The sequence below is a fragment of the Diadema antillarum genome, unplaced genomic scaffold (assembly GCF_040938485.1).
Source record: "Diadema antillarum isolate AM-2024a unplaced genomic scaffold, OU_Dant_1.0 seq00000682_RagTag, whole genome shotgun sequence".
Lineage (NCBI taxonomy): Eukaryota > Metazoa > Echinodermata > Echinoidea > Diadematoida > Diadematidae > Diadema > Diadema antillarum.
Window position 1 is genome coordinate 1,409,815 of NW_027271587.1, and position 25,075 is coordinate 1,434,889.

The 25,075-nt window shown below is 37.1% G+C and overlaps 1 protein-coding gene across 3 annotated transcripts in view; it reads right to left on the minus strand.

The window, feature by feature from the left end:
• LOC139737129 (transmembrane protein 135-like) overlaps positions 1–22,340 on the minus strand; it is a 57,838-nt gene extending 35,498 nt beyond the window's left edge. The window contains exons 1-6 of one of the 3 annotated variants that reach the window (XM_071647809.1): positions 22,197–22,340; positions 18,622–18,749; positions 13,814–13,903; positions 12,598–12,631; positions 11,812–11,877; positions 7,577–7,623 (exon numbers count right to left, since the gene is read on the minus strand). In XM_071647809.1, coding sequence (XP_071503910.1) covers positions 7,577–7,623; positions 11,812–11,877; positions 12,598–12,631; positions 13,814–13,903; positions 18,622–18,749; positions 22,197–22,340 — 509 coding nt within the window. Of the gene's footprint in view, positions 1–7,576; positions 7,624–11,811; positions 11,878–12,597; positions 12,632–13,813; positions 13,904–18,621; positions 18,750–19,783; positions 19,924–22,196 lie in introns of those variants that run through there. The other 2 variants (XM_071647808.1, XM_071647810.1) reach the window with 2 other exon arrangements.
• Positions 22,341–25,075: the final 2,735 nt, after the last annotated feature.

Genomic DNA, 25,075 nt, shown 5'->3' on the forward strand with positions numbered 1-25,075 from the left:
CTGTAATTTTCGCAGTGGTTTTATTTTCGCGAATTTCGCGAATCGCCTTTGAACCGCAAAAATAACAACATGCGAAAATAACAACGCGCAAATAACTAAGTTCAGTTAGACCCTCGCAACCGCGAAATTAACAACACGCGAAAATGTCCTCCAAGTAGCAATCCCCGAAAATATCTGTACGCGAAAATTTCAGCTCATACAGTATAAATTTTATTGCTTTTGCAGATGCTCTTCCCTTACTTCAAAAGTTATGAATTCAAATCCTGCAAAATGAATTCAAATCCTACAAATCAGGAGAAACAGTGCACATTGGGTAAGGCTCACTAAAGGGGAGCCATTCTTCTCAAACTACACTATGGACCAAATTATGCTCAGAATGCAACCCCAATGTTTGTTTGTTTGTTTGTTTGCTTGTTTGTTTTTTGCAAGACTTCATTATGTGCTAGGTGATGAACATTTGATCATGTAACATTGCATTTTGCCTTGATGATTTTATCTAAGCAGTATTGAATATAAGTAAGCTGCAAAAGACCTTGTGTATGTTGATAACTATTAATTCACAAATTGTGAGAAATAGACCAAGCATTGTAATTTTCTCTGGTATGGTTTGTATCGTGTCGTTAATGCCATCTTCACATTATATTCTCAAGGTCGTTATTCCCCCCCCCCCATAACTTGCCTGTGTATAAATGTTCTTTGATGTCTGCTTTGAAATGAGGAGCATTCACACTGACAGAGAAAAAAATTGGTGAAAGTTGCCTGAAGCAACCAGAAACACTGTCAAAAACAATGGCACACTACAGTGGGATTTTTCTTCAACTGCCAGAAGATTGCTGTAATTTACAGTGTGAACACAAACAGCAGAAAACTCATGATGTTTATCATGTGGTTCCAACTTCAAGTGCAATATTAAAGGAGATGTAACCTCTTGTTTCTGGCACAACTGCATTTTTATGTAAATCACAAATTCTTGAGCAGATTACAGCAAAAAAAAAAATCTATACTGTATGTATCATGATAAATAGTGAATTGAATGATGAAATATTTTCATAAAAGCATCTTAGTTAAAGAAAACTTGCTTGTTAAACAGATACTCTCCACTGTGACCTTGAGATTGCTTGAATATCATATATCCACCTTGTAGAGTTCAGTGTTTCACATCTTTGAAGTCTGCTATAAGATTTCCATCAGCTCTACACATGTCTGTTAAATTCATACCAAATGACACTATGATGGCACCAAATGTTACATGGAATGCTCTTGGGGTACAATTTTTGATCTTGACATAAAAACATTTTAGAAATGCAGTCACAAGTTTGGGCAAATATGACTTCATTTTGCCTATGTTAATCGTAGCACCATCTATCGTCACTTGGCAAAAATGTTATGTGAGATAGTTTTACCAACATTACTTCCCCTGCTTAACAACTTTGATGAGACTTTGAGACTCAACATAGGCTATAGACTTTTCTCTGTACTCTTGTATAAATACTCTATATTTATCACTGCATTATTGTAATCATTGTATTTACTAACTACAAGAAGCAGGTAGAGAAAGCTACAGGTGATTGCCATTTTTAGCTATATTGTACATATCTTCTGTGAAATTGCTTGCTTGTGTAATTATGTTTGTTAGGGCAACCTTGTGTCAGTCAAATTCTTCAAGACTGAAGAAATAAGCTACAACTTTACATGCAAATGCTGATCCTTAAGTCAGTTGGCTGTTGAAATTAAAAATTTGCCATGCATTTGGTCCTGCTACAGTTGGCAAGCATGAATCTATGCAGTATTTGCTCTTCTTTATATGCCACACATGCACATAAATCCATTGGCATCTCACAACTAGAGTTGTAATGATTTCGAACATGATTTCATGGTTGGGTCTATTTCAATCTTCTACAAGCACCTATTTGGAAAAAAAATCTCTGAAATGCATTTTGAATTTGGAAAATACAAATCTGAACAAACTTCATCAATGTATATGACTGTGTTTGCATACTTGGTGAAAGAGTGATGTACATGTACGCTTGTACTTGAATTATGATAATTCACATACAAGGGTATTCATATTTCAATGTAGAGATGTCAGCACCTCAAACACAACATTATGATGAAGAAAGTGCTTTGACAAAAGTGCTGACATTGTTACATGTATATAAAGTACAAATTACGTGTTATAAACTGTTGTGTTCAACAACTGCGCATGAAAGTACATGTGTTGGCATGTGTGTGTGTGTGTGTGTGTGTGCATGTGTGTGTGCATGTGTGTGTAAATATTGTATGTATGACCATATCTGCAAGTTTCTGAATGGTTGTCATGATGACCATTATATTTTCATGAAAAACTGTCTTAAGTTTAGTCAATAATTTGTTACAATGATAAAAGTGAAATTAATAAACTGCAGGCTTTGATGCAACATTGATTAGAGTTAAAAATGTCTGAATGAAAACTTACATCCTTGTTTGTTGAAGCCTGCTTTTAAACCATAAGTATGACAGTATGAAAACTTTGCAATGTATTTGCTTGCTTTCCACAAGACTACACACAGATTTTTAGTCCTTATAGTCGAGTGGGGGTTATGCAACACATTAAATTTCTCATACTGCCTGAATTTATCAGTATCAAATTCACATCATCTCATTTGCCATACTATTTTGAGTTTAATACATGTCTTGAACAATATAATCTAATAATAATATACATGACTATGTTCTGCTGGCATGTTTTACAATTTGAGCAATGGAATTGAGACACGAAACACTTGTAATATTGTGCCAGTTCATTTTTCTTTTTTTCTTGAAATAAGGAATGCATTTTGATTTTAAGTCAGTATGATTATTAGACCAAACTGACCAACGATTACAGTACAGGCCCAAAGTCAGTCTTAGTTTTTTAGGTCTTTCCCTGGTCCCCTCAGCAGCCACATATTGAATCAAGCTGAATTCACTCTGACTGTGCTATCAAAGGGACTTAACAAGTGCCTCCACTGGGAATGGCGAAAGAGTGTTGAATAGTGACAGATAATCTGATGGAGTGCCAATCCCAATCACAACACCAGGAGGGCAAGGAGCAGACACATCTACACTGCTATCAAAGGCTTCTTGGATCCTCTACAGATGAAACTGGAAAGTCTGACAGTCATGAGTTCATTTATTTTTCTGTTTATCAAGTTCTACAGATGTCAATATGAAAAGCAGATGAGGTGACCAATAAAATGATGGATTTGCTTTGTGAAATAATGTTTTACATCCTTTTTTTTTTCCTTTGGGGCTCCTTTGGGGCAAACTAACCCAAAATCAAGATAATATGTGACCCGCTACAACAAAATGGTCCTAAAGTCGTGCACAGTCGAAGCTGTGAAAATCAAGTTTGAAGTCAGAGCATCAAAATTGGTCAAAACTTACGATTTTCTGAATTTGACATGTTATTAGAGTCTGACATGTCTTCGATCATCTGTCGAAATTTTGAAGCAAAATGATGAAAGGAAAGACCAAAAAATAGCGTTTTTCTGGGCCATGTTTTTTGGCGTTTCAACGAAGCAGAAACTGGTTCGAACATTTGGATTGAGCGCCACAGATAGGCTCCACCCCTAACAACCACCAGAGTGATCTCATTGGTCAGTTTGCTGCTTGCCGCTAACCGAAGCGTGAAGCTCGCACACTCCCCAGTCGACTGGTTCGTGGTGGCGGGGTGCGCTATGCCCAGTTGCTTCTCCTGGCATCCTGGTCACTGATTGGTCGGTGAGGAGACCGCCGACGCTGTGTTTGAATGAACATTTCGGGGGTTGCTAGGGCTTACCTTCTTTTGTCCGGAGGTGAATACTGACTTGCATGTCCCTTGATCGTGATTGCATCGCAAGGAGAACTTTTAGGGCGCTTTTCTCGAAACAGTGATTTCCCAGACGTCTCGACATGCTCTCTTTTAAACATCGATATCTCCGCAGCGGATTATTTTTATAAGATGTGTTATATATCAATTTAAAGCAGAAAGATTAGGGAATTGTGTCATGCAATTTTCAAATAATCTACCTCGCCCGACTTTAGGATCATTTTGTTGTAGCGAGTCACATATGAAAGCAAAATATCAAAAGTGTTTGATGTTGCTACTGACAAAATATGACAAACATAACAAAGCAAAAAGACCAAAAATAAATAAATAAATAAATAAATAAATAAATAAATAAATAAATAAATAAATAAATAAATTTATTAATTGATGAATCAATTAATAAGGTAACAAATAAGTTAATGAATAAAATCATAAATCTATATAAAATAGAGTTCGGATTTCCAAAGAGTTGCAGGTTACTTCAACTTTGTTCATTTCTCTTTTTTTTTGTGGAATTTTGATTGCTATGAATACAACAGTTGCAAATCTAGTTAAGGGCAACTGCAAACAGAACATTTTGGGCAACCATAAAGCAATTACAATACAATGCAGTAAAGAAAATGTATGAATATCTATGATAGTTATGAACATTCTGTCATTCTTGAATCTTTCCTACCTGTACTTAACCATTGTAAGGGTAATTATGTCAGGTAGCAAAAGGAAGAAATATAGCAAAAAATGCTGAACATCCGGGTCCCTACATGCTTTTTGTAACTTTGATATCCAGAAATGATTCATGTATGGGGAATGCAGATGAATATAACTTCATGTAATGACAGAAAAATAATCAGATAAATAACTACATGCTTTAGGAAGCTACAAGGACTGCTAATCAATAACCATTTTTCTAACCTTCAGTGTTGTCTACAAGTGGCCAGAGAAGAAATGATGAAACAAATATAATCTGTATATCTCTCTAAGTTAGTACCGTAACTTCTGCACACAGTATTCCAAAACATCTTTGTACATACAGAAGGGCATTTTGCAAAAAGCACAAAGGTTCTGATAAAAGTTACATAACATAAAACTTTGTTATTTTCTTTCAAAGCACCATGAGAACTGTGCAATTTTATCATGATATGCCATTACAAACACATCTGCTTGCCTACGTCGACCACCATTACCAAAATGCAAACATACAGCATTAAATCAGTTCATCACACCAATTTTCTGGTTCAGACTTCACATTTCGTTCAATTATGCTGAAAAAGCCGAACAAAATATTGAAATGTAGCACAGATGGTACATACATTAAAGGTCTCGTTTACCTTTGGGAACAGTGATTTCAAAATTTTTTCAAGATATGACATTTAATGCATATATGTAGTTCTGTTGTACCACAAAACTTCCTATCATATGAAATTTTTGTGATAAAGCCTAAAATATGAGGAGATAATTTCTGTATTTTTCTCAATAAATCATAACTGTAGATGGTTTAGTCTGGAAACATTTTTATTATAACTATTGTTCACATTTTGTATATTTAACAATATTTAACATCAATTTACCTGATTCAAATTTTTACAGTGGTTGTTTCTATCCCTAACTCACATTTTAGAACTATTTTAAAGCACTAATGCTGGGTTTTTGTTTCATCTGCAAATGGTAAATCATGCGTTAATTAAAGAAAACATAAACAATGTCAAGATAATATGTGAACACACAAAACTTCAGATTCACACATATTGACAGTAAGAGACTGAGATAGGCAGAGTGGGAGACAGAAAGAGGAAGAAGGAAGGGAAGAGAGAAAGAGAAGGGGGGAGAGAAGACTGGTGTTTCATAACAAGATGGTGGGTCTCGGTCATGACCATGAATGGAAAGAAAGTTGGAAAACATGTTTGTAGTTTGTAGTTTGTAGAAAGGAAAAATTTGATTATTTTTCATTAAAGATTGACACTCAAAAAAACTTGATATGGCACAGAGCCAGAGCCTAAGAGAGACAGAGAGACAGAGAGACAGAGAGAGAGAGAGGGAGAGAGAGAGAGAGAGAGGAAGGGCATACTGCAGCATGATATAGAATGAATTTATAAGGGCACATATATCAGGAGCTGGGATCAACACACCCACACTACTGCCTACCCACATCAAGTAGACACTTTGGGGGGCAGACAATCAAATCTTTCCATCACATCAAGGTACATTAACAGGCTAGTAATCACTTCTTTTGCTCACTTGTCCACGAAGCTTCAAACAAGTAAAGCAAAAATGCATGCAAAAAAACAGAAAAGAGTAATTTTCTATTGAGCTTCCATGCATGTGTCAACCAAATGCTATAAGCAACTAAAAAAAAAAAAAAAAAAAATCAGATGCATTCGTGCACTGAGGTAAAGCTGCTGTGGAGTGTAAAAATTCAAGGTGGAGTTTTGTGTGACACATTTCATGTCATGGCATGAAAATAACATGGACATGTTTGACTGACAAAGCCATCGTTTGCCTCATGAAAGTATATTTCTGGTATCAACCATCTTGCCTTGATAAGAGAGCCCCATTCTAACACATGACAGACCTTGAATGTCAGTGGCTTCATTTGTGTCTCTTTTTAGCTCTTTTTTGTTTTGTTTTGTTTTTTTTTAGGCCAGGAGTACAAGGTGCCTCCATCACGCACCCACCATCTCTTATGACTCTGCCTGTATGTTTGCCTGCTGTCGAACTGTGCCAAAACTCACACAGCTCTTCCTGTTGAACCTCACTACATGCTATGCAGCCTGATATGAAATCTGCTTTATGCTACTGTACTGTGGCTTTGGAAATAAGCAATAAACTCTTGCCAGTACCATGTGCTGATAAACTTGCAAAACATGAACATACACTGTAAGTATGCATTATATTGTATAAAAGCCGAGGTTATTTTTGTTTTGTTTTCAAAGTAATATTTCAGTGATCTATAACTATTCTGATCTTTTTGTTTTAAATGTTTTAACCATTTCTATACAATATGCTCTGGGTGGTTATAAGACTACTTAAAACAAGAAGAAGAAGAACAAAGATTCTTCAGTGCAGTGTGCAGAAGATTGTTACATGATCACTTACACGGGAGCATTACACCACAGATTAAAACATTCACATAGCGTGTCAGTGCGAACACAAAATGACTGACTGACAGATGATAGAGACACACAACCTCCCATCCTGCCAGGAGGGAGATGAGAAAGGCAATGTAATGAAGTGTGACAGGTTGGCATAGACACTAGCCACACGGTGGTTAACCCTTCCACTGCCTCAGGAGATATTATGAATCACTCCACTGATAATGACATATTGTGCCTGATGGCCCATTGCTGTCAGGAAGCATCAAATTGAGATTCTACAATTCTACAGATGTAAGAAGAAATTTGTCTCCCTGAGATGACAGCTCAAGGTCTTCCTCTTATTCTCTCAGTATAAAGTTACACACATACACTCTGTGTGATAAATGCTGCCTCCTCTCCAACCCCATTAAAAATTGAAAATGAAATACCCGTAGGATGCAAGAATTTAACACAAGATTTAGATTACACTAGGGTAATCATGTATAATGGTTATCTATAATGTATGTGGTACAGCTGAATGTAAGCATCCATTCAAACATGATACCAGCATTGCAACAAACACAAATGTGTCCCATGAAAAGATTACAGCCATATATTTCACCTGTCTCATTTGGTTTGAAACTGATTTATGACACCAAGACAAGAAATCTCTTACCTAAACATCAGGAACAGGACAGCTGATGAAATGGCATACAGCAAGACCTAGTCATGCAAACATAAAAACAAGCAAACAAAAAATTTACAGCAATTTTAGAGAGCTAACTTGGCATGACTTCATATATCAAATGATAAGTTTCTCCCTCATTTTTCTCTCTTTATAAACACACATCTCACACACACAGTCAACCTGCTCTAGAGACAAACTTCGAATTGTAACAGCGTCAATACCTTTGAGTCTGAACTGAAGACTTATCTTTTCCAGCAACTTTGTGAATGATGTGTGACACATTGTGGGAGCCTTTGAATGTTTCTACAGATAAATGGCGCTATATAAATGCTGTTTCATCATCAACATCATCATCATCATCATCAACTGTCAAGAACAATCACTTGCCCACAGTGACCCCATAGAGATTCCTTACAAAGAAAATGTGTACTTAATTTTGTACAGCAACCACCAGTTTAGGATTGAGGGAAACATGGCTTCCATAAATAATGTTTCCCGCATCTTCGGTTTGATCCTACAGTAAGATAATATCTTTGAAGTGCTGTGTTTCCCTGTGGCCATGGGTGAAATGTAGTGACATGTTTACCCCTTGAGTCATCAATTCAAGCTACATTCAATCTGATCACAACACTCAATAGTGCATTTCTATAAATAAAGACTCAAGTTATTTTATGACATACAGAGCAATAGCCCTGTAGGCATGATTAGAAAGCTATTGCTCTCAAAAATCAAGGCAGCTGCACTCAAGTCACACTTGGCATCTACAGGTGAAGCTTCATAGTACATAGAAAGATCAGGCAGTGAAAGTGAGGGTTTTTATCTCTAGCCCAAGACATGAATAAGTAGATATTAAGATAAGACATACTTTGCGCCTTTGAAAGAGGTGTGTGTCCTAGAAGTCACCACATGCTACTACAAGGCTGATCTCCAGTATCAACATCTGTCAATCATTACTTGAACATTTAATACCAGCAGAGATAACTGACCCTGTCTACTCCTCTACATCTCCCTGGGCTATGAAATAATTGTCCTGATAAGAGAAGATGGCACTGTCTCCGCCCAATGGCCCAAACACAGACACACACTTTCTGCTGCCAAATTTGGAACTCCGTGGTTGCCATGACACTGTCAGAAAAGACATCTTGAAGATGTTAAAGGGGGAGAAAGGGTTTACAATTTCCCTTGCTCCCATAATTTACAATGAGGTTATGTGCTACTTGGTCACTGAAATCTCAACACTCAAAAGACAAGAGTTTCTTGCAAAATTCACAGGGAGCTTTTGTTCATAATGCATCTTTAGGCATTTATGTCTGGTTTTATTTAGCTTTTCATTTCTACTGGCTGATGGAAATAATGCTTCCACATTGAGCAAGAATTTGTTGGAGAATTCATTACAGTTTTCATTTTGCCACTTTATGGCATCACCGTAAGTGACTAACAACAATCATTTTCAAATATCTATAAGATTCTAAAGTCATTCATCTCACAACTTACAAGTTGGCTGACCTTGATGAATATTGACTGAGTAGGTCACTTGTATTTCCTTATACTTTACCTTCACCAATAAATACATCATATCATATCCTGTGCTAGATCTAGAAAAATGATTATCAGATGATAAAAAGTATCAAAGTATGATTACAATAATCTGACTCCTTGCAGGGCATAAAAACTGAAAATGTTTCCTGAATTTCATTTGTTAAAAGAGTGCAAACAAATTCTGACTATAATTGCAGAATTTCTACATCTCAATGCAAACCATAACATGTAATGTGTGCAATCACTGATCATGTATTTGCTAAAACGATAACAGCTATTGTTGGCAAGAGATTTTGTCAATGTTGTAATTTCCATGCACCTAATGACACTTTGGTCCCAGTGTCAGAAGCAATGTGTCTCATTCCAGTATCTAACTCACACATCAGCTCTGCCTGCTGAGACTCATGCTCTGAAGGTATTCTCCAGCCAGGATTACAGGCAAACATAAACACTGCCCTCAGGGTTGACTGAAGGAAAATGTTGTTTGGATCTGCATCTCGAATAGTCAATATCTTTGAGGCATAGCACTTATTCTTGTTTTCATAACTTATTAGTTGTGTGAAGTGCACTGTTGAAACATTACTTGTGCGTGTGTGTGTGTGTGTGTGTGTGTGTGTGTGTGTGTGTGCGTGTGTGTGTGTGTGTGTGTGTGTGTGTGTGCATGTGTGTGTGTGTGCGTGTGTGTGTGTGCGTGTGTGTGTGTGTGTGTGCGTGCAAACAACAAATGCTTCAGAAAAAAGGTATTGTATAAGCTGTTATTTTCGTGAGGGTTTAATTTTCACGAATTTTGCGAATCACAGTTGGATTGCGAATTTAACAACACGTGAAAATGTCTCGAAGCGCTTGGGTGATGGTGCGCTTACATCAGCCTCGGCATCAATTTGCAAAAACAACATCTCGCGAAAATGGCGGTGACCTCTTCATTCGCAAAAATATCTGTAAGCTAAAATAACAGCGTATACAGTATGCTCAAAGGTGGTCTGAAAGAAAATGACAGGAACTAATTGCAAAGCAGGACAACAAAAGATCCTTAAACCATTGAAGACGAGTCCCGAGTATACTCGGGTAGGTGTCTTCGGGAAATGTGTGTTACAGCAAAATCTGTTCGTCCTCAGCGGGTACAAGAAAGGAAAAGATACAGACCAGAAATGAATAGTTTATAACCAAGGTATGGACAGATTCTGTCTTGCCCATCTACCACAATTACATAATGCACACCTTAATGTGAAATGGATAAATGGAATAATATTCTAAAGCAGTATGAGGAACGTGCAGAGGTATCAGTGGCAAATTGTGTATTAAAATATGGGAAGCACAACTGCATGAGTGTCAGTACCAATTATATTCATTACAATAACAAATTAGGGTGTAAATAAGACTTTAACTATTTAATATAAGATAGACACATATGAACAATCAGCTCCCTCCACTTTTTGAAATAGGGAAAATAGACTTCATTGTTGCATGCTGAGTGATTCAGAGGTTTGTGTTTGGATGCTGGACTTAATCTACTTCTTCTGTGTGAACTGAGAGAGGGCAACGATTCATATCAGAACCATCTAATCAGCAAACAGTCCCACATCTTGTTGAATTGATCCTATCCATTTAAACCATAGTATAAATGATTACAAGATTAAGCAAATAGCGCACACCAAACTTGTGTTGTACCCCGTGTCCATCTCTTTCTCCTTCTCTCTTTTCTTCTTTTCTATTTTTTTTTCTCTTTTTCTTTCAAGTTTCTTTCTCTTTTCACCACACAGTCAAAGTCCAGCAGCATAGTTCACATGTTAATCTCCCTGGATCTCTTCTATCAGCTAATACATTTCTACTAGCTTCAGTGGTCTAACCATACTCTGGAGCCTACTTCATTTGTGTGTGCTCTGCATGCACCATGCACAACCATCAGGGGGTTTTTCATAAAGGATTTCAGTCAATCTTAAATCTTAAGATCAACTTAAAATTACAATACGTATTGGGTGCCTTCAATGATATTCTAACTTCCAAACAATGAAAATTGTGGAGACTTTTTCATGCAGGGCATGATATACAAAATAAAATGATTGACAAAGAAATTTTTCTGTAAAGTTTCAAGTAGATTCTGAAACATTAAATTGAACAGAATATGAAAAAAGGCATACCATAATTCTAAGTTGATCTTCACTGTTTAGATTGACTTTAGTTCTTTGGGAAACACCCCTGGATACCTCATCATTTGTCCAAATGGAAATTCATATAAAGAACAGGATAAGAAAATTCACATAGTTCCCATAGGACTACTAAATAGTTGTGACAACACAATGTGTTGCTTTATAGATAGGCAGCACTAAAAGCTGTATCTCTGTAGTAAGATTTGTATTCTCCTGTATGTCAAAAAATCTTAATACTACACTTACAAAGTCTCTGAAATCAAACAGTATTCAATACATTGGGCTAAAAACATCTAACCTTTCTTCTCTTATAAGTAACTGCTTCACAGTAACATGAAAGAACAATTAATTGTTATTCAACATTTCAGTTTTGTTCAAGATCATAGGAAAGAACACACTATTCACCATGCATATCAACGATAGTTTTGCCAAGGGTTGACCACCAATATCTCTGTTTGGCACACTTTTCAACAAAATACATTTTGAAAACAAAACAAACAAACAAACAAACAAACAAACAAGCCCTCAGGCTCTCACCTCTCCATATCTGACTGGAGTCACATGACCTCGCTGGACTAACATATTGAAGACTACTTCCATGGCCTGTCAAAAAACAACAACAAAAGATTCATCATCTTCAAATGGAATGTTCTAATGGAATGGGTGTAGTTTTCTGGTTAAGATACAATTCCCAATATGTAATGTAGATTTGATTTCAGCCAATTTGTGAGGAACTGATGTTGATCACATCAATATTAACTTTAGTCTATCTGGAAGAACAGTGCAAACAGCCAAGGCTACAACTATTCTTCATATAGGCTGCTGTTACTCAAACCTTACTTCCCATAAGGCTAGAGCAAGACTACCTGCTGTAGCATAAACAACCCAGTGACTCTATCCAGTAGCAATCATTAGTTTTTGCTAGCAGGAAAGAATCTTCATTCAAGAGGAAATGACATTTTAAAGGTGCCAGAAAACAGGCTGCAGAGAACATTGCCCACAGCTTGCAGCCAGTCTTCTAAAATGCTATTGGCCAGTAAGAACCATATACACTGTATTTTGCAAATGCCAATTTTGGAAGTGGTCCAGTTTGTGATCAAGAGCAACATTGACTGATGGAGAAAGAGATTTTACCCTTTCCAAGAGACAAAAGTAATTTCCCACCTTTAAGAAGATGTGCAGTACCATGCCTTTGTGGCACAGGAGGCAATATCATTGTGCATTGTAAATCTTCATGAATATGAGTCATCTAACAACATTTGTGAAGGTTAAGATGCTGAGAATATACTGTGTATACATCACACAAGTTCTGACAACACTTACAAGGTTCATTGTGTACAAGGCCAACATTCCTCTCCTGTAAAGAAATAAAACACAAAATTGAAATGTAACTGAAATGAAATTAATCATAAGTAGTCAGTAAAAGTGTACAATGCATTTACCCCATATTCACCAAAGGATAGCCCCAGTTTAATAACATGTATACCAATAGAAATTTTCAATGACAAATTCTCACAATACATCGAAAGTCAGGACATAGATGTCTAGAATTTTAAATGTCAACAAAATGATGCAAAGTGGAATAGACAGAATTGGCACTTTACCAGAGAAAAACAGTGGAATCCCATTATAAAGAGGTCAGATAAAACAAAACCATCTTATAACAAATATAAAGGTGATTTCGCAGGTCCCAATTCTTTATTATCTCTTCATTTTTGTACCTCTATTTAGTGACAAATTGGACATAACAAGGCGAGTGTCATAGTTTTTAGGTTCTTGCTACAGTGAGGTTCCCCTGTCTGTATGAACACAACACAGTTATTCAGGCAGAAAGTGTGAATCTACACCACATTCCAGCTGACCCCAATAAACAGTGTCAGATCAGGTGATTGGTGGAGAGTGTTTCCATCAAAACTGGACATAAAATAAGACAGCTATGGAATTCAGTTGTACATTTCAGTTTTACATCTTGTCATCAAACAGTAATTTCAGTCGTAGCCACACCTGGAATTATAAGAGTCAATGGTGTTATCATCCTAAAACTCTCTCACTGCTCTTTGCATAAGAATACCATTAAAATCATGTTTTTGATATGATTTCTCAACCGCAACCTCACATACCACTAAACGTTATTGTTGCTAGGTTATTACAAGACCCAACAATATGACGCAAAAGATACATCTTATTCTTATTAATCTAATGTCACAGAACAGTAAATTTGGTGAAGATTTGAGAACAGTTCAATGGGAGACTTGTGAGGTGATATCTACCAACATGAATATTTAGTTGCAACTTATTCTATCAATTAGTGACAAATGTTTGACATGATAAACTTTCAGATTGAACAACATTTTTGCATTTTGGGTACTATCTTAAAGACACCTCTAGAATTCTGTTCAACTGAATTTAATCCATTAATGTAAATGTGAATGTGGCATGGAACAGCACTTGAAGTAAATGTGAGCCAAGTTTGTTTGGAAACATTCCACAATGACCCGAGTTGGTGACAGCCAAAAACTACTGAGTAACATCCTCCTACCTTCCTTTCCTTTCCAGTAGAATGGCTATGACGCATGCTGGGAAGCAAGCTATGAAGCCAAAGCCTGGGTAGAAACCTCCTAAAAGATGCCTGTAGTCCAGGGACAAAACAACAGTGTAGATATTTTAATCACTGGAATGTCAGAACTCCTTCAGTTGACACATAGCTTGCATTGTAAAACATTTAAGCTATCTCTTTTGACATTTGTGTATATCAATGACCCTTGACCTCAGTACAAACTAAAAATACTCCATAATTTCTAATATATATATATATATATATATATACATATATATTATATACATATATAAAAGATGTGATACTATTCAGTAAACTTTTTGCAAGACATATCCCTTGCCACTGCACAATACACTATGGGTTTCTTACATTTCCTCATCTTTTTTTTTACTGCATTTCATTTGTTGAAATGTATTCCAAATGGCAGAACTAATTTTTCCCACAATAAAGGCAACCTTATGTAAAATTGCTGAATTCTTGCAAAGTCCCAAATTCTGATGCCCGTTACCGGACTGATACAATGTCATGTTCTGATTTAATTTTCTAAAACTGTCCTACAAATTTTAATCTGGTTAACTCTTTAAAGACCAACATTTCAAAATGATGCTAACATTGTAAGCATAGAAGTTTCCAGCAGCACTGACAATGGATTTTTTTTTTTTTTTTTTTTTTGATAAGAAATGGTATGCCTTACATTCAGATCCACTAAAAATATATTGTGATCATGATAAATACACCTTCAAGTCACTGCAGTGGGGCAATCTTTGTTCATGTCCCTGCCCAGATTTCTTGCAAGAAATTTTAACCTTTTCATGGACCTTGATGCAATTATATACTTGGAGCATGTAAAGTGAGGTAGGTCTAGCTAGTAGAATGGTGGTTAAGGCACACACACACAAGAGAGATGGATACACATGATACATTCACACAGGTATAGAGAGACAGTGTGACCCAATTCACACTGACAAACTAAGGGCAGTCTCAGTAGGTCCCTGCTCAGAATGCCCCTGCTCAGAATGCATTTAACTCCAACCCAACTATGAAGTATTTCACAGGCAAATGTGACTTGTCCCAACTTAAAGGTTTCAAACCAATTTCCAGATTTCATAGTCTAAGGCACCCGCAGAGGTTTTGGAAACTCCTACCAAATCATTGCAAAACTTTGCTTTTCTTTCATTATCACATCTGAATGCCACTTCCCACTTGAAGGAAGGGAAGGATAACAACTTCATATAGAAAGTCTGACAACAATTTCACTGATAGGCCCCTATATCATTGTCTTTTTTTTTTGGGGGGGGGGGGGGAGGGAGATATTTCTGTTTTTGGAACCACCACACTGGTCTGTCAACTAAGGTCTGTTTGGCAACATTTTGTAAAATTGGTCTTAGGTGAGTCTACTCTATCTTTTTTTACTCCTGTTTTGCCTGATCATTTGTGCTGAAAAAAGAGTATAAGTGTGATTAAAAAGTACTGCTGGAACATCATCTGGATGATTCTTGAATGAACTGCTCATATTATGTAAGTGTGTTGGGGTCATTAATAACAAAGTGATGACACTGCTTTTACAGCATAGTTAATGAACAAGCACACATCCCATCATCATGTGGAATCTAGAAGGGTCTTTACAAAGGTCAATGGTTATTGTCCTTTAAAGTTTTGATGTCGGCATAGGGACAAGTGACATAGTTATGTTTGTTAAACTTCAATGTCTGCTAGTGGTGTGTATTGTCTCATATACGGACCTACTGATATTAAAGCCAAAACACAGTTCTCAGAAGGCTGCAATCTGCCAGGATATTGAGTTGTTTTGGAGTATTTTAGAGATCAAAGGTGTAAAATAATTTCGATCATGGTACACAACTTTCGTTCCAGAAGCTCCCCCCCCCCCCCCTTTTCAGTAGTAGGTAGGAAGAATGTTGCATGATGATGGATAATGCCCTTGCAATTGTATCTTTCAATGAGCTGCATGTGATTCACTGCAGTGCAGCAGATCAGTGGATACTGCTGTGGCCCGATTTGCTTATCAATAATTGATTTAAAAAAAAATTATGTAGCAAACACAATCGGCAAGCTCTGAAATTGTAATTCTTCAAGCAAATCCTTTTGGCTAATATTTTGCATTTTCATTGTTACCCAACTGAAATTTTGTTATATCACACATTTCTTATGCACATCTGTACATTTTAGAGCAAAAATTGACAGTTCCACAGGCATATGAGAACTATGTTTTCACTTTCATTTTTCACCCGACTTTCACTGGAAGTTTGAAGAAATGCTGACCATTTTCAGTTGGTGAGACCATCAGGGAAAAAAATGCTTGAAAGTGATGCTTATATGTACATAGAAATGGATGTCAATATCTGCTAATCTACTGTATGTGATAAAAGTACATGTTGTATATAAGAATTTGGATTATTGAATAAACTTGTTAATATAAAGATCAGAATTGTCCCACACATACTTTCCTTCCTACAATAAGCTTGATAATGGAATCACATGCTAATCCTCTGTTTAAAAGGTTTGGGATTCAAATTGTCCTCAACCAGTCACTATGGATATACCAATGACAAAAATGACCATTATAGACATTATGATGCTAATTGTGTATGAAGCAAACTGTCATTTACAGAATGCTTAGGGACCTTTGTGTTGCAATAAATATCACGATATGAATAAAGAGCTTAGATTTTTTTTTTCCAGATTGATTTAAATTCTGTTTGATTGACATGTCAATGACAATAAAAAAGAAATGAGATCAACATCTCAAAGCTCATCAAATCTTAAGTCTGTTATAGGCCTAATATTTGTGTTTAGTTTAAACTTTGTAGTGCCAATTTATCCTGGTCCTCCATTGACACTTTTAGATACACACTTCCATCAACTTTTAAATTTCATCTTCTTTTGCCATGCAAAGTAATTTCAAATAGGAAATGTATTCATTGGACAATAATCAACATCAATCAAGGGAACACCATACAAGATGTATTGATATCTGAAGTACACTTCCTTTCAAACCCAAACTTACCAAAAACAGTTCAGCAGTTGTGTTACAACTCATGCAATTGACATAAAATAACAAAAATTCTAGATCCAAAACATAACAGCTGAAACTAACAAAATTATTGGAGGGCACAGGAGAAAACCTCATGTGTTCCTGTAATACTTTTCTGATCTTTCAATTTTCACAAGTGGCCTTTCAGAAATGACTACTTCTCTGACGAAAACACAAAAAAAACATATAACCAAGATAAACAAACTCCTGGAAGCCCACCTTGCTTCTATGAGCTGTAAATTTGACAGTTTCTGTCACGATTCACTGGTAATACAGCAGTGTCAAGTCACAAACCTATTAGAGTACTGGTGTTTATATATCCCTATTTGTGATCTCCTCATCTGGTGTAAGCATGGGACTACAGCTGAGGAAAAGGTTAATGCTACAAATGAATGATGCAGCATGCCATGAAATGGGATATGGAAGCGCATTTGGAAAAGCATTTGGAAATTGATGATACAGCTATGAGATTTGAGCATCTGAAGAGATTTTATGTGCTGAACCTGTTCTAAGTTTCTGTAAGAATTTCACCATCCTTACAGAGAAAAATTTGAAGTTAGGTGTACATCACACGAGGATTTCTTCCCAACTTAAAATTGGTATCAACAGTATGTGTATATGTAAAAATACCAAAAGCAACAGAGAGCGAGAGAGAGAGAGAGAATAAGAAGCCAAAGGAAAGCTTAGATGCCTCAAATACTGGCCAAATAAAGTTTATGTCTCTAAGGCACTTGTTAGCATAAGGGTGGCTGCTGATAACCCTAGACAGCAATTTGATGCTTGTAAATATGATGCATTTTCCATGGACTCAAGGATATCATATATTGGGTAATGTCATGAATGGGACAGGGAACCTACTGTAGCCAGTTATCATGGAGGTAATGTGAATTGAGTATCTTGATATGGTCAAATGGTGATGATCACATATAATGACCCAACTAATTAAGTTAATTCTATGAAAGATAGTTCTCACATGTGTGCATTGATAATAGTAATGAATAAAAATCCATGACCAAAGTAAGATCAGCACTTCTGAACTCTGAATCTCACATGCTCTTTAGGAAGCACAAATGTCTTATTGAAAACAATGGTTAAAATCAAAGGGAAATTAGCATGAACAATTCTACTTTCACTGATTGCAAACTTAACTAAAGTGTCTTCTAAGACATACCCTTGACCTTGAAGCTGAACTGATGAATTTTCAAGTTTAATTTTTTCACTCACTTCCCTGAAAAAGAATACCATCCATTCATATCAGTGTGTGGGTGATATCTATGTTTGTCTAAGCATATGTAAATCAAATGTCTTCATTAATAGGTCATGTTGAAATATGGAAAACCATTGGAATAAACAGGACTTTTGAAGCCTTCAGCTGAGTGTATTCACATTCCTTTCCAATCCTTTTATCTGCTGCTTTGACAACTCAAACGACAGTTACATTTCTGACATTGTCTTGCTGAGATAGAAAATGATTAACCCCTTTACCGCAATGAGGGGGAAACACAGCAAAAACTGAATCAATTTTCTGCCAACATCTCAAAGGAACTTGTTTACAATATCACTTAAACATATTTATTTTGTCATAATGTAAGGCTCAAGTTGAAAAGTGCTGACCTCATAATGTAAAGTGGGTTATTGGCAATTCTCAGAAGGTAATGTAAAAGAAAAAATAAAGAAGTGAAATGCTACATTTCTAAATCATAAACTTAAAAGGAAAAGTGATGCTTGGTCTCAGTACCTATAGACACATATGTCATACATGAAGAGGGCTGCATTGGTAGCCAAAAATACTGATGACTGAAGGATTTCCGGAAGAAGCTCTTTTTGAAAATACTGCCAACCTCTCTTACGAACTAAAGCAGAAATCTGTGTGGGATATACATATACACACACAACATAAAAAGGAAGATATTTTTAAAGAAATCAAGCTTACACAGTGATTATAGTGAATAGTGAGTTATCTATGATGATGCCATAGTAGCAAATTGTGCAAACACATCTTGGAAACATTTTAGTCTGTTACAAAGCATTTTGTGCAGGCAATTCTTCATGAGAATTTAGGCTCATATCAAGCTCATACACTAGTGTAAGTACAAGGCTATGAGTGATATCTACCAAATGAGTTTGTGAGTGATGGCAATTACTGAAAATATTCTATCATTATTGTACCTGTAATGTGTAGTATAAGCATAAGATATCTTGCCATTCAGCTTTGTCTGAATTCCAATTATCTGGTGTACTGTGGCTAAAAATTCAGTACGGTATATTACAGCAGCATACTGACTAATAGTGACAGTCTTGAATGGAGAGCACACTCATTGATCAGGCTTACAAGAGCATGCTTATCAACAAGGCACATTAGTTCTGTACAATGGTTACACATCATGTGAGAGCACATTTACCACTGACATCATCATGAATAACACATACTGTGAAGGCCAGTATCAGTCCATGAAAACATGATCTCATATCTGCAAGCTGCTGAGTGAACTCTGACCTCAGGTCAAAGTTCTCCACAGACGGAGCTTGGCGTGATCATTGGAAAATCTTCTTTATAAACCAATGTTAAGAATGATGAACTCGAATAAGTATTGAAGAAACCAAAGTTTAGACAGCGATTGAACACCAAGATGTCTGCAGTTGATTCTTACAAAAGCCTATGTTGAAGAAAATATTCATATTTGTTTTTGTACCAAATGTACATTGAAAAGGAGACATGAACAAGAAATAAACCAAGTGATATTTTGTCAAACCTTTGCGTACACTTGCCTTCATGATCTCATAACTGGCCTTGACAAAATTCTGACACCACAAACAAAAAATTTCTTGAAAACACAGAAAATGTGTTTTTTTACAAAGCTGTGACAAAAATATATCATGCATTTGAATGGAGCCTGTACCTAAAAAAACAGAATGATGCTATAACAAGTGAAACATTGACACTGAGAAAGGATGTAGACTGGATCACATCTCTCAGGTAAGCCAGTACACGGGTGATGGAGAAGGGACGACCTTGATGCAGTCCATAGAGATGAGATATCTGTGAAAGTGAGAGGTAGTTTGCCAACACAAAAAACAACCAAGTTACAGAGTGAATTGAGACAATGACTTTAGTTTTCACCACAATATGCAACATTGCTTTCCTGTCTTTTCGTTTTGTTATGTTTGATCTACAAGCAGACCTTGCAAAAACTTACATCATGGAACTGATCAATCAACCGATTTAATTTAGTTTACAGTTGCACTTTTAGAAAAGAGAACACCTCTTGCATACACTTTTCTTTTCTTTTGCATGTATTTAGAAGTCCCTCCAACAATTATGGAAAGTTAAATCATCTGTTAGAAAACCACTGAAATTTCCTTATCCTTAATTGCCAGCTATCCCTTCATTCATTCCTGAGTTTTGCTAAGAGACTGCAACAGCTTTAGTTCTGTTAAACTGGAAAATATAACATATATCTAAAACATGTTAAGCAATGCTTGATAATGTCAGGCATACCTGAACGAAAAATTATGTTCTTGGAATCTTGGTTTCAATGCACTTTAATTTTGTGATGATATTTGCTTTGTTTAAAGATTCACTTGATTTATCTATAATGCATCTTTTCCACTTAGGCTGCATTCACATAACTCAAAAGCCAGAATCACATTTCAAAACACATTTACAAAATGGTTTGAAATGCAAGGAGTTCTAGCGGAGCCACATTTGTCTTAACATCATATAATGGCAATTCAAGTGTTGTCACTGTGGAGCTGCTTTGCACTGTTTAACAAAGAAAGTAGAGGTCAACACCGAGGTATGCATTTTTTTTTTTTTCTGACAGTGTGTATAGTATACTGGAAGTTGACCTTGGCAGCTCCGAGGAATGTGTTTCAAAATGGCCTTGCATTCATCTACTCGCAGAAAGGCACCGTGGTCTCAAATGCTTTTTAAATTGCCCCTTGAATGGCATTTCAGTTCGGTGTTTCCAAAAGCATTGAAAAGGTAACATGGTTGCGTTATTGCCAAAAAATGCCTCAAATGCATTTAGGATCATGATTCTGCCTCAAAAAATTTTTAGATACAAAAGCACTCTTAGTGTCGCACTCATCATAACCTTGCTGTTTTCCATATGTGACCACCTCCAGCCACAGGGTCTGTGTATTAACCACACCCAATTACTTGCCTGTTTATTTTAAGAAAAAAAAAAATTAAAACAGAATGTAAGCACTTGGCTTTTGACACCTACAATTACATAGAAGATAACATTCTGATTACATTCAAAATTTGCACTATTACAGCCACGAGCACAGAAGTTCTAGAGGTCATGAAGTGCTAACAAAACAATTGTTGTTCAATTCTGAAGACTGCCAAGCTCTTTCTGATGGCATGCATAAAATTTGAATATATTCAATTACCAGTACTAATGTCCATTCTCCTCATTGCATCATTACAAATATGATTAATTTTAGACTACAGTACAATCATTAACCCTGCTCTCTCACTGTAAGCATTCATATGCTCCAAAATAATTTCTTCGAATAATTATTTATTGATTCTTCATCTTTTATTCTATGAAAGAGAATGGTATCTGAATTCTGATGCATTCCAATTTCTATGTTGATTTTAGGCCTATACAACAGCCTTCAATAATTTTGCTTGCATGACAGGTAACCTTGTTTAACTTTACTTTTAAGTAACTTTACTTTTAAGTATTATTTTAGTATTAGAATTTTGTCTAACGTTAGATCTAGGGTCCTAGACCCATTTGCTTTTTCAATCATTTTTCTTCAGTGAGTCAGTTGAAATGGGTTGCAACATGCAACATTCACCTGACATTTGTAACTCATGCATGGTCTACACAGTAGTTTGTGGTCATGCTAGTATATCAAACATCCTACTAATGTAATATAGACCAATCTATTACGCATATAATACACACCATCCGCCCCCTCAAAACAAACCCTGACCCCACAATCCCTGCGATACCCTGGTCGTGGGTGGGAGGGGTCACCAGTCATTGTGTTCGGAGGTGATCCTGCTTCATTGTTGTTTGACTTATTATATATGTTCAATGAAAGAGTATCTAGCCTACTAGCTCTAGTACTACTGCATGACTGCCTTTCGTTTCACTTGATTTCTTTGTCTGTTTTGAAGTAAATTGTCAACAACATTCGTTCGTTACTCTTAGTCTTAAAACAAAGTTTACTCTACTAGATCCACCGCCGCGCCCGGCGCGCTTCTCAGCAAGCATTGGGCCATTGCCGACAAGAATAACGTTAGTGTGGGCGGCGAAGTTCAAATTTGTATACCTCTATGAAATGTGTACATACCAAGTAAAATACAGCATACAGCTTAAGTGAATATTGGGTAGCAGCTCTGGCTATGGAAAACGTGGCTCCGAGACATGTTGGAGACCAGCAGTGCCCGAGTTCATAGCAGGTGCACCTGTTCCACAGCTTACTGGGCGCCGCCATCTTGGACAGTAATCACTTTACACGCAAGCCTGTGGTTTTTCGCAATTTAATTCAATGAAACCGCTCGTGATGCGTCTATGCTTACTCCGCTCGGGTTGCGAAGAGTTCTGTGGGTTTACTTCAAAGAGATTTTTCTCCTCCTCACCACTAGAGGGCGGACTCTACAATGGAGTCAGTGATTTCATGGGGGCCGCCATTGTTCCACTTAAAGCCCAAACAAAGTTTTGGTACGCCTGCAAAAGTTGTCAAATTTCGCTCCCAAATGTGAACGTATGCTTAGGAAATGTGCAGGATAACGATGTTATGACAAGATATTCGATGGGTAACGACGAAAATGCGAAATATTAACTAAAAAGGTTCAGTCTCAGCACTTACCCGAACGGGGTCAGGCTAAACTCGGACTCGGGGATAACTCGGCTTCGCTTTGACGGCGGGATGAGCTGTAATGGTTGTCCCTCTGATTGTACAGTGTTGTCCTATGGGAGCAGCCTGTCATAAACTAGCGCTTCGTTTTCTGGCTACTCGCAGTAATGTCCGAGTTGTTACAACGCGCGCATCAAAAACCTCTTTTGCGCGCATGCAAAATTAGTGTGCGCCGATCAAGCACCTCTAAAACAATCAAAGGCGCTTGATAAACAACAACAAAAACTCCAAAGACCGCGCGTCTCTTCAGCTCAGGAACTGAGGACCGCGCGCTGTCATTTTTGTTTTGTTTGTACAATACGTGAGTACGCACTTTCCTGTCCATTCAGTTAGGCCTCATTTGGTATTATACAGTGGCCAGTAGAATGTGGCGATCACGAACTGCTTGTGAATTGTCTGAAGTAAGGTCGAATTTTTCCCGAGACCGAGTTAGTCTGGAGCCTCCTGGAATAAAAATCGGTTTTCGTACTATTATTATTTTTCTCAAAATACTCCAAACCGACTCATCATTCCGGCAAACCGCGTCAGCCAGGTCAGTTTCTTTGTGGACTCTTTCGATATATTGCAAGCAAAAATGAAATGGTGCTAGACGGGTTCTCAAGCATTTACCGAAACTTAGTTTTCACTTTAAAAATGGCGGACTTTGCGTACTAAGTATACTTTTCTACAGCGCGTATTACGCGAACTTCTGAACTTTTACGCGAACTTCTGAACTTTTACGCGAGTACGCGCTTGATTTTGGCTGCTCCTCGGTTGCTCGTTTGCTAGCGTGTTAGCACGAGGGGTGAGCCTACCGCTTCGTTGCCATCCAGTGCTCCTTGCGCTCACACAACAATAGTACAGGGCGTATGAAGACTCCGCACTCTAGCAGTCACTGCGGAGAATCTCTTTGGTTTACTTGTACCTGCTTGTACTTACAAGTGCAGTGCCTCCGCTCGCGCCGATTCGATTCGTACACGTGCACCAGTGAGTGTTTGTACGCGTTGTGAAAATTTTGCTTGCCGTGGTAGACCTGCATCCAAACCATGTAAACGAGTGAGAGTGCGAAAAACAAAACAATACAAAACAAAAGATCTAAAAGTTATGGAATAGGCTGGTACATTGTGCATGTACATGTATATCAGAGAGTTGTGAAATAACATGACACCTGAATGGAATGAAATACATTGGAAATAAATGTTGGCCATTTTTCTCATTTTAAAATTAGTACATTGTATCAAAAGTATACTATTTGTCTTTCAGACATAGGCGCCGGAAGTGGGGGGGGGGGCAAAACGCATTTTTGCCCCCCCCCCCCAAAAAAAAAATAATAATAATGATAATAAAAATAAATGAATAAACAAAGAAAATACAATAAATATGTATATATATGAATAAAAGGGAAAAATATGGTTACAAACGGCAGCTTTTAATTGGACTGTAAAATGTCAAAATTTTCAAGCTCGCTCGCTTCGCTCGCTCGCATCCAGCAGTTGAGCCCGGTGCACCTCCCCCTTAATTTCTAAGCTATACGACGGCAGTTGTTGGACTCTAGAATGTCAAAATTACGCTCGCATTCAATCGTTATGCCACTCTCCTAATGTTGCTGCCAGTAATTGCCAGCAGTTGCGTCCGATGCCCCTCTCCCCCTTTATTTCCAAGGCGAAAGATATAGCTACAAACGGGAGTTCTGGGACTGTAAAATGTCAAAATTCTCAAGCTCGCTCGCTTTGCTCGCTGGCATTGAATCGTTATGCCATTCTCCTAATGTTGCTGCCAGTAATTGCCAGCAGTTGCGCCCGATGCGCCGCCGACCCATTAATTTCCAAAGTGAAAGATAAAGCTACAAGCCCCAGTTTTGGGACTGTAGAATGTCACAATTTTCAAGCTTGCTCGCTTTGCTTGCTCGCATTGAATCGTTTTGCCATTCTCCTAATGTTGCTGCCAATAATTGCCAGCAGTTGCGCCCGATGCGCCCCCATTATTATTATTTCAAAGCGAAATATGTAGCTACAATAAAAAACTCCAGTTTTGGAACTGTAGAATATCAAAATTTTCAAGCTCGCTCGCATTTTATTGTTATGCCATTCACCTTATGTTGCTGACAGTATATAATTTGTCGATCGTTTCACACCGTCATTCATAATCCATGTAAGGAAAACTTACAATGTTCCTCAATGACTGCGTTGTTGAATGTCACATTCCGTAATGTATTGTAGTCCCATTATTGCTCACGCACACACGCACAAGCATACGAACGGTCAAAATTACTTTATGGTTCCCCCCATATTTCGACCCACCGTACGCCACTTTACATAATATATATATATATA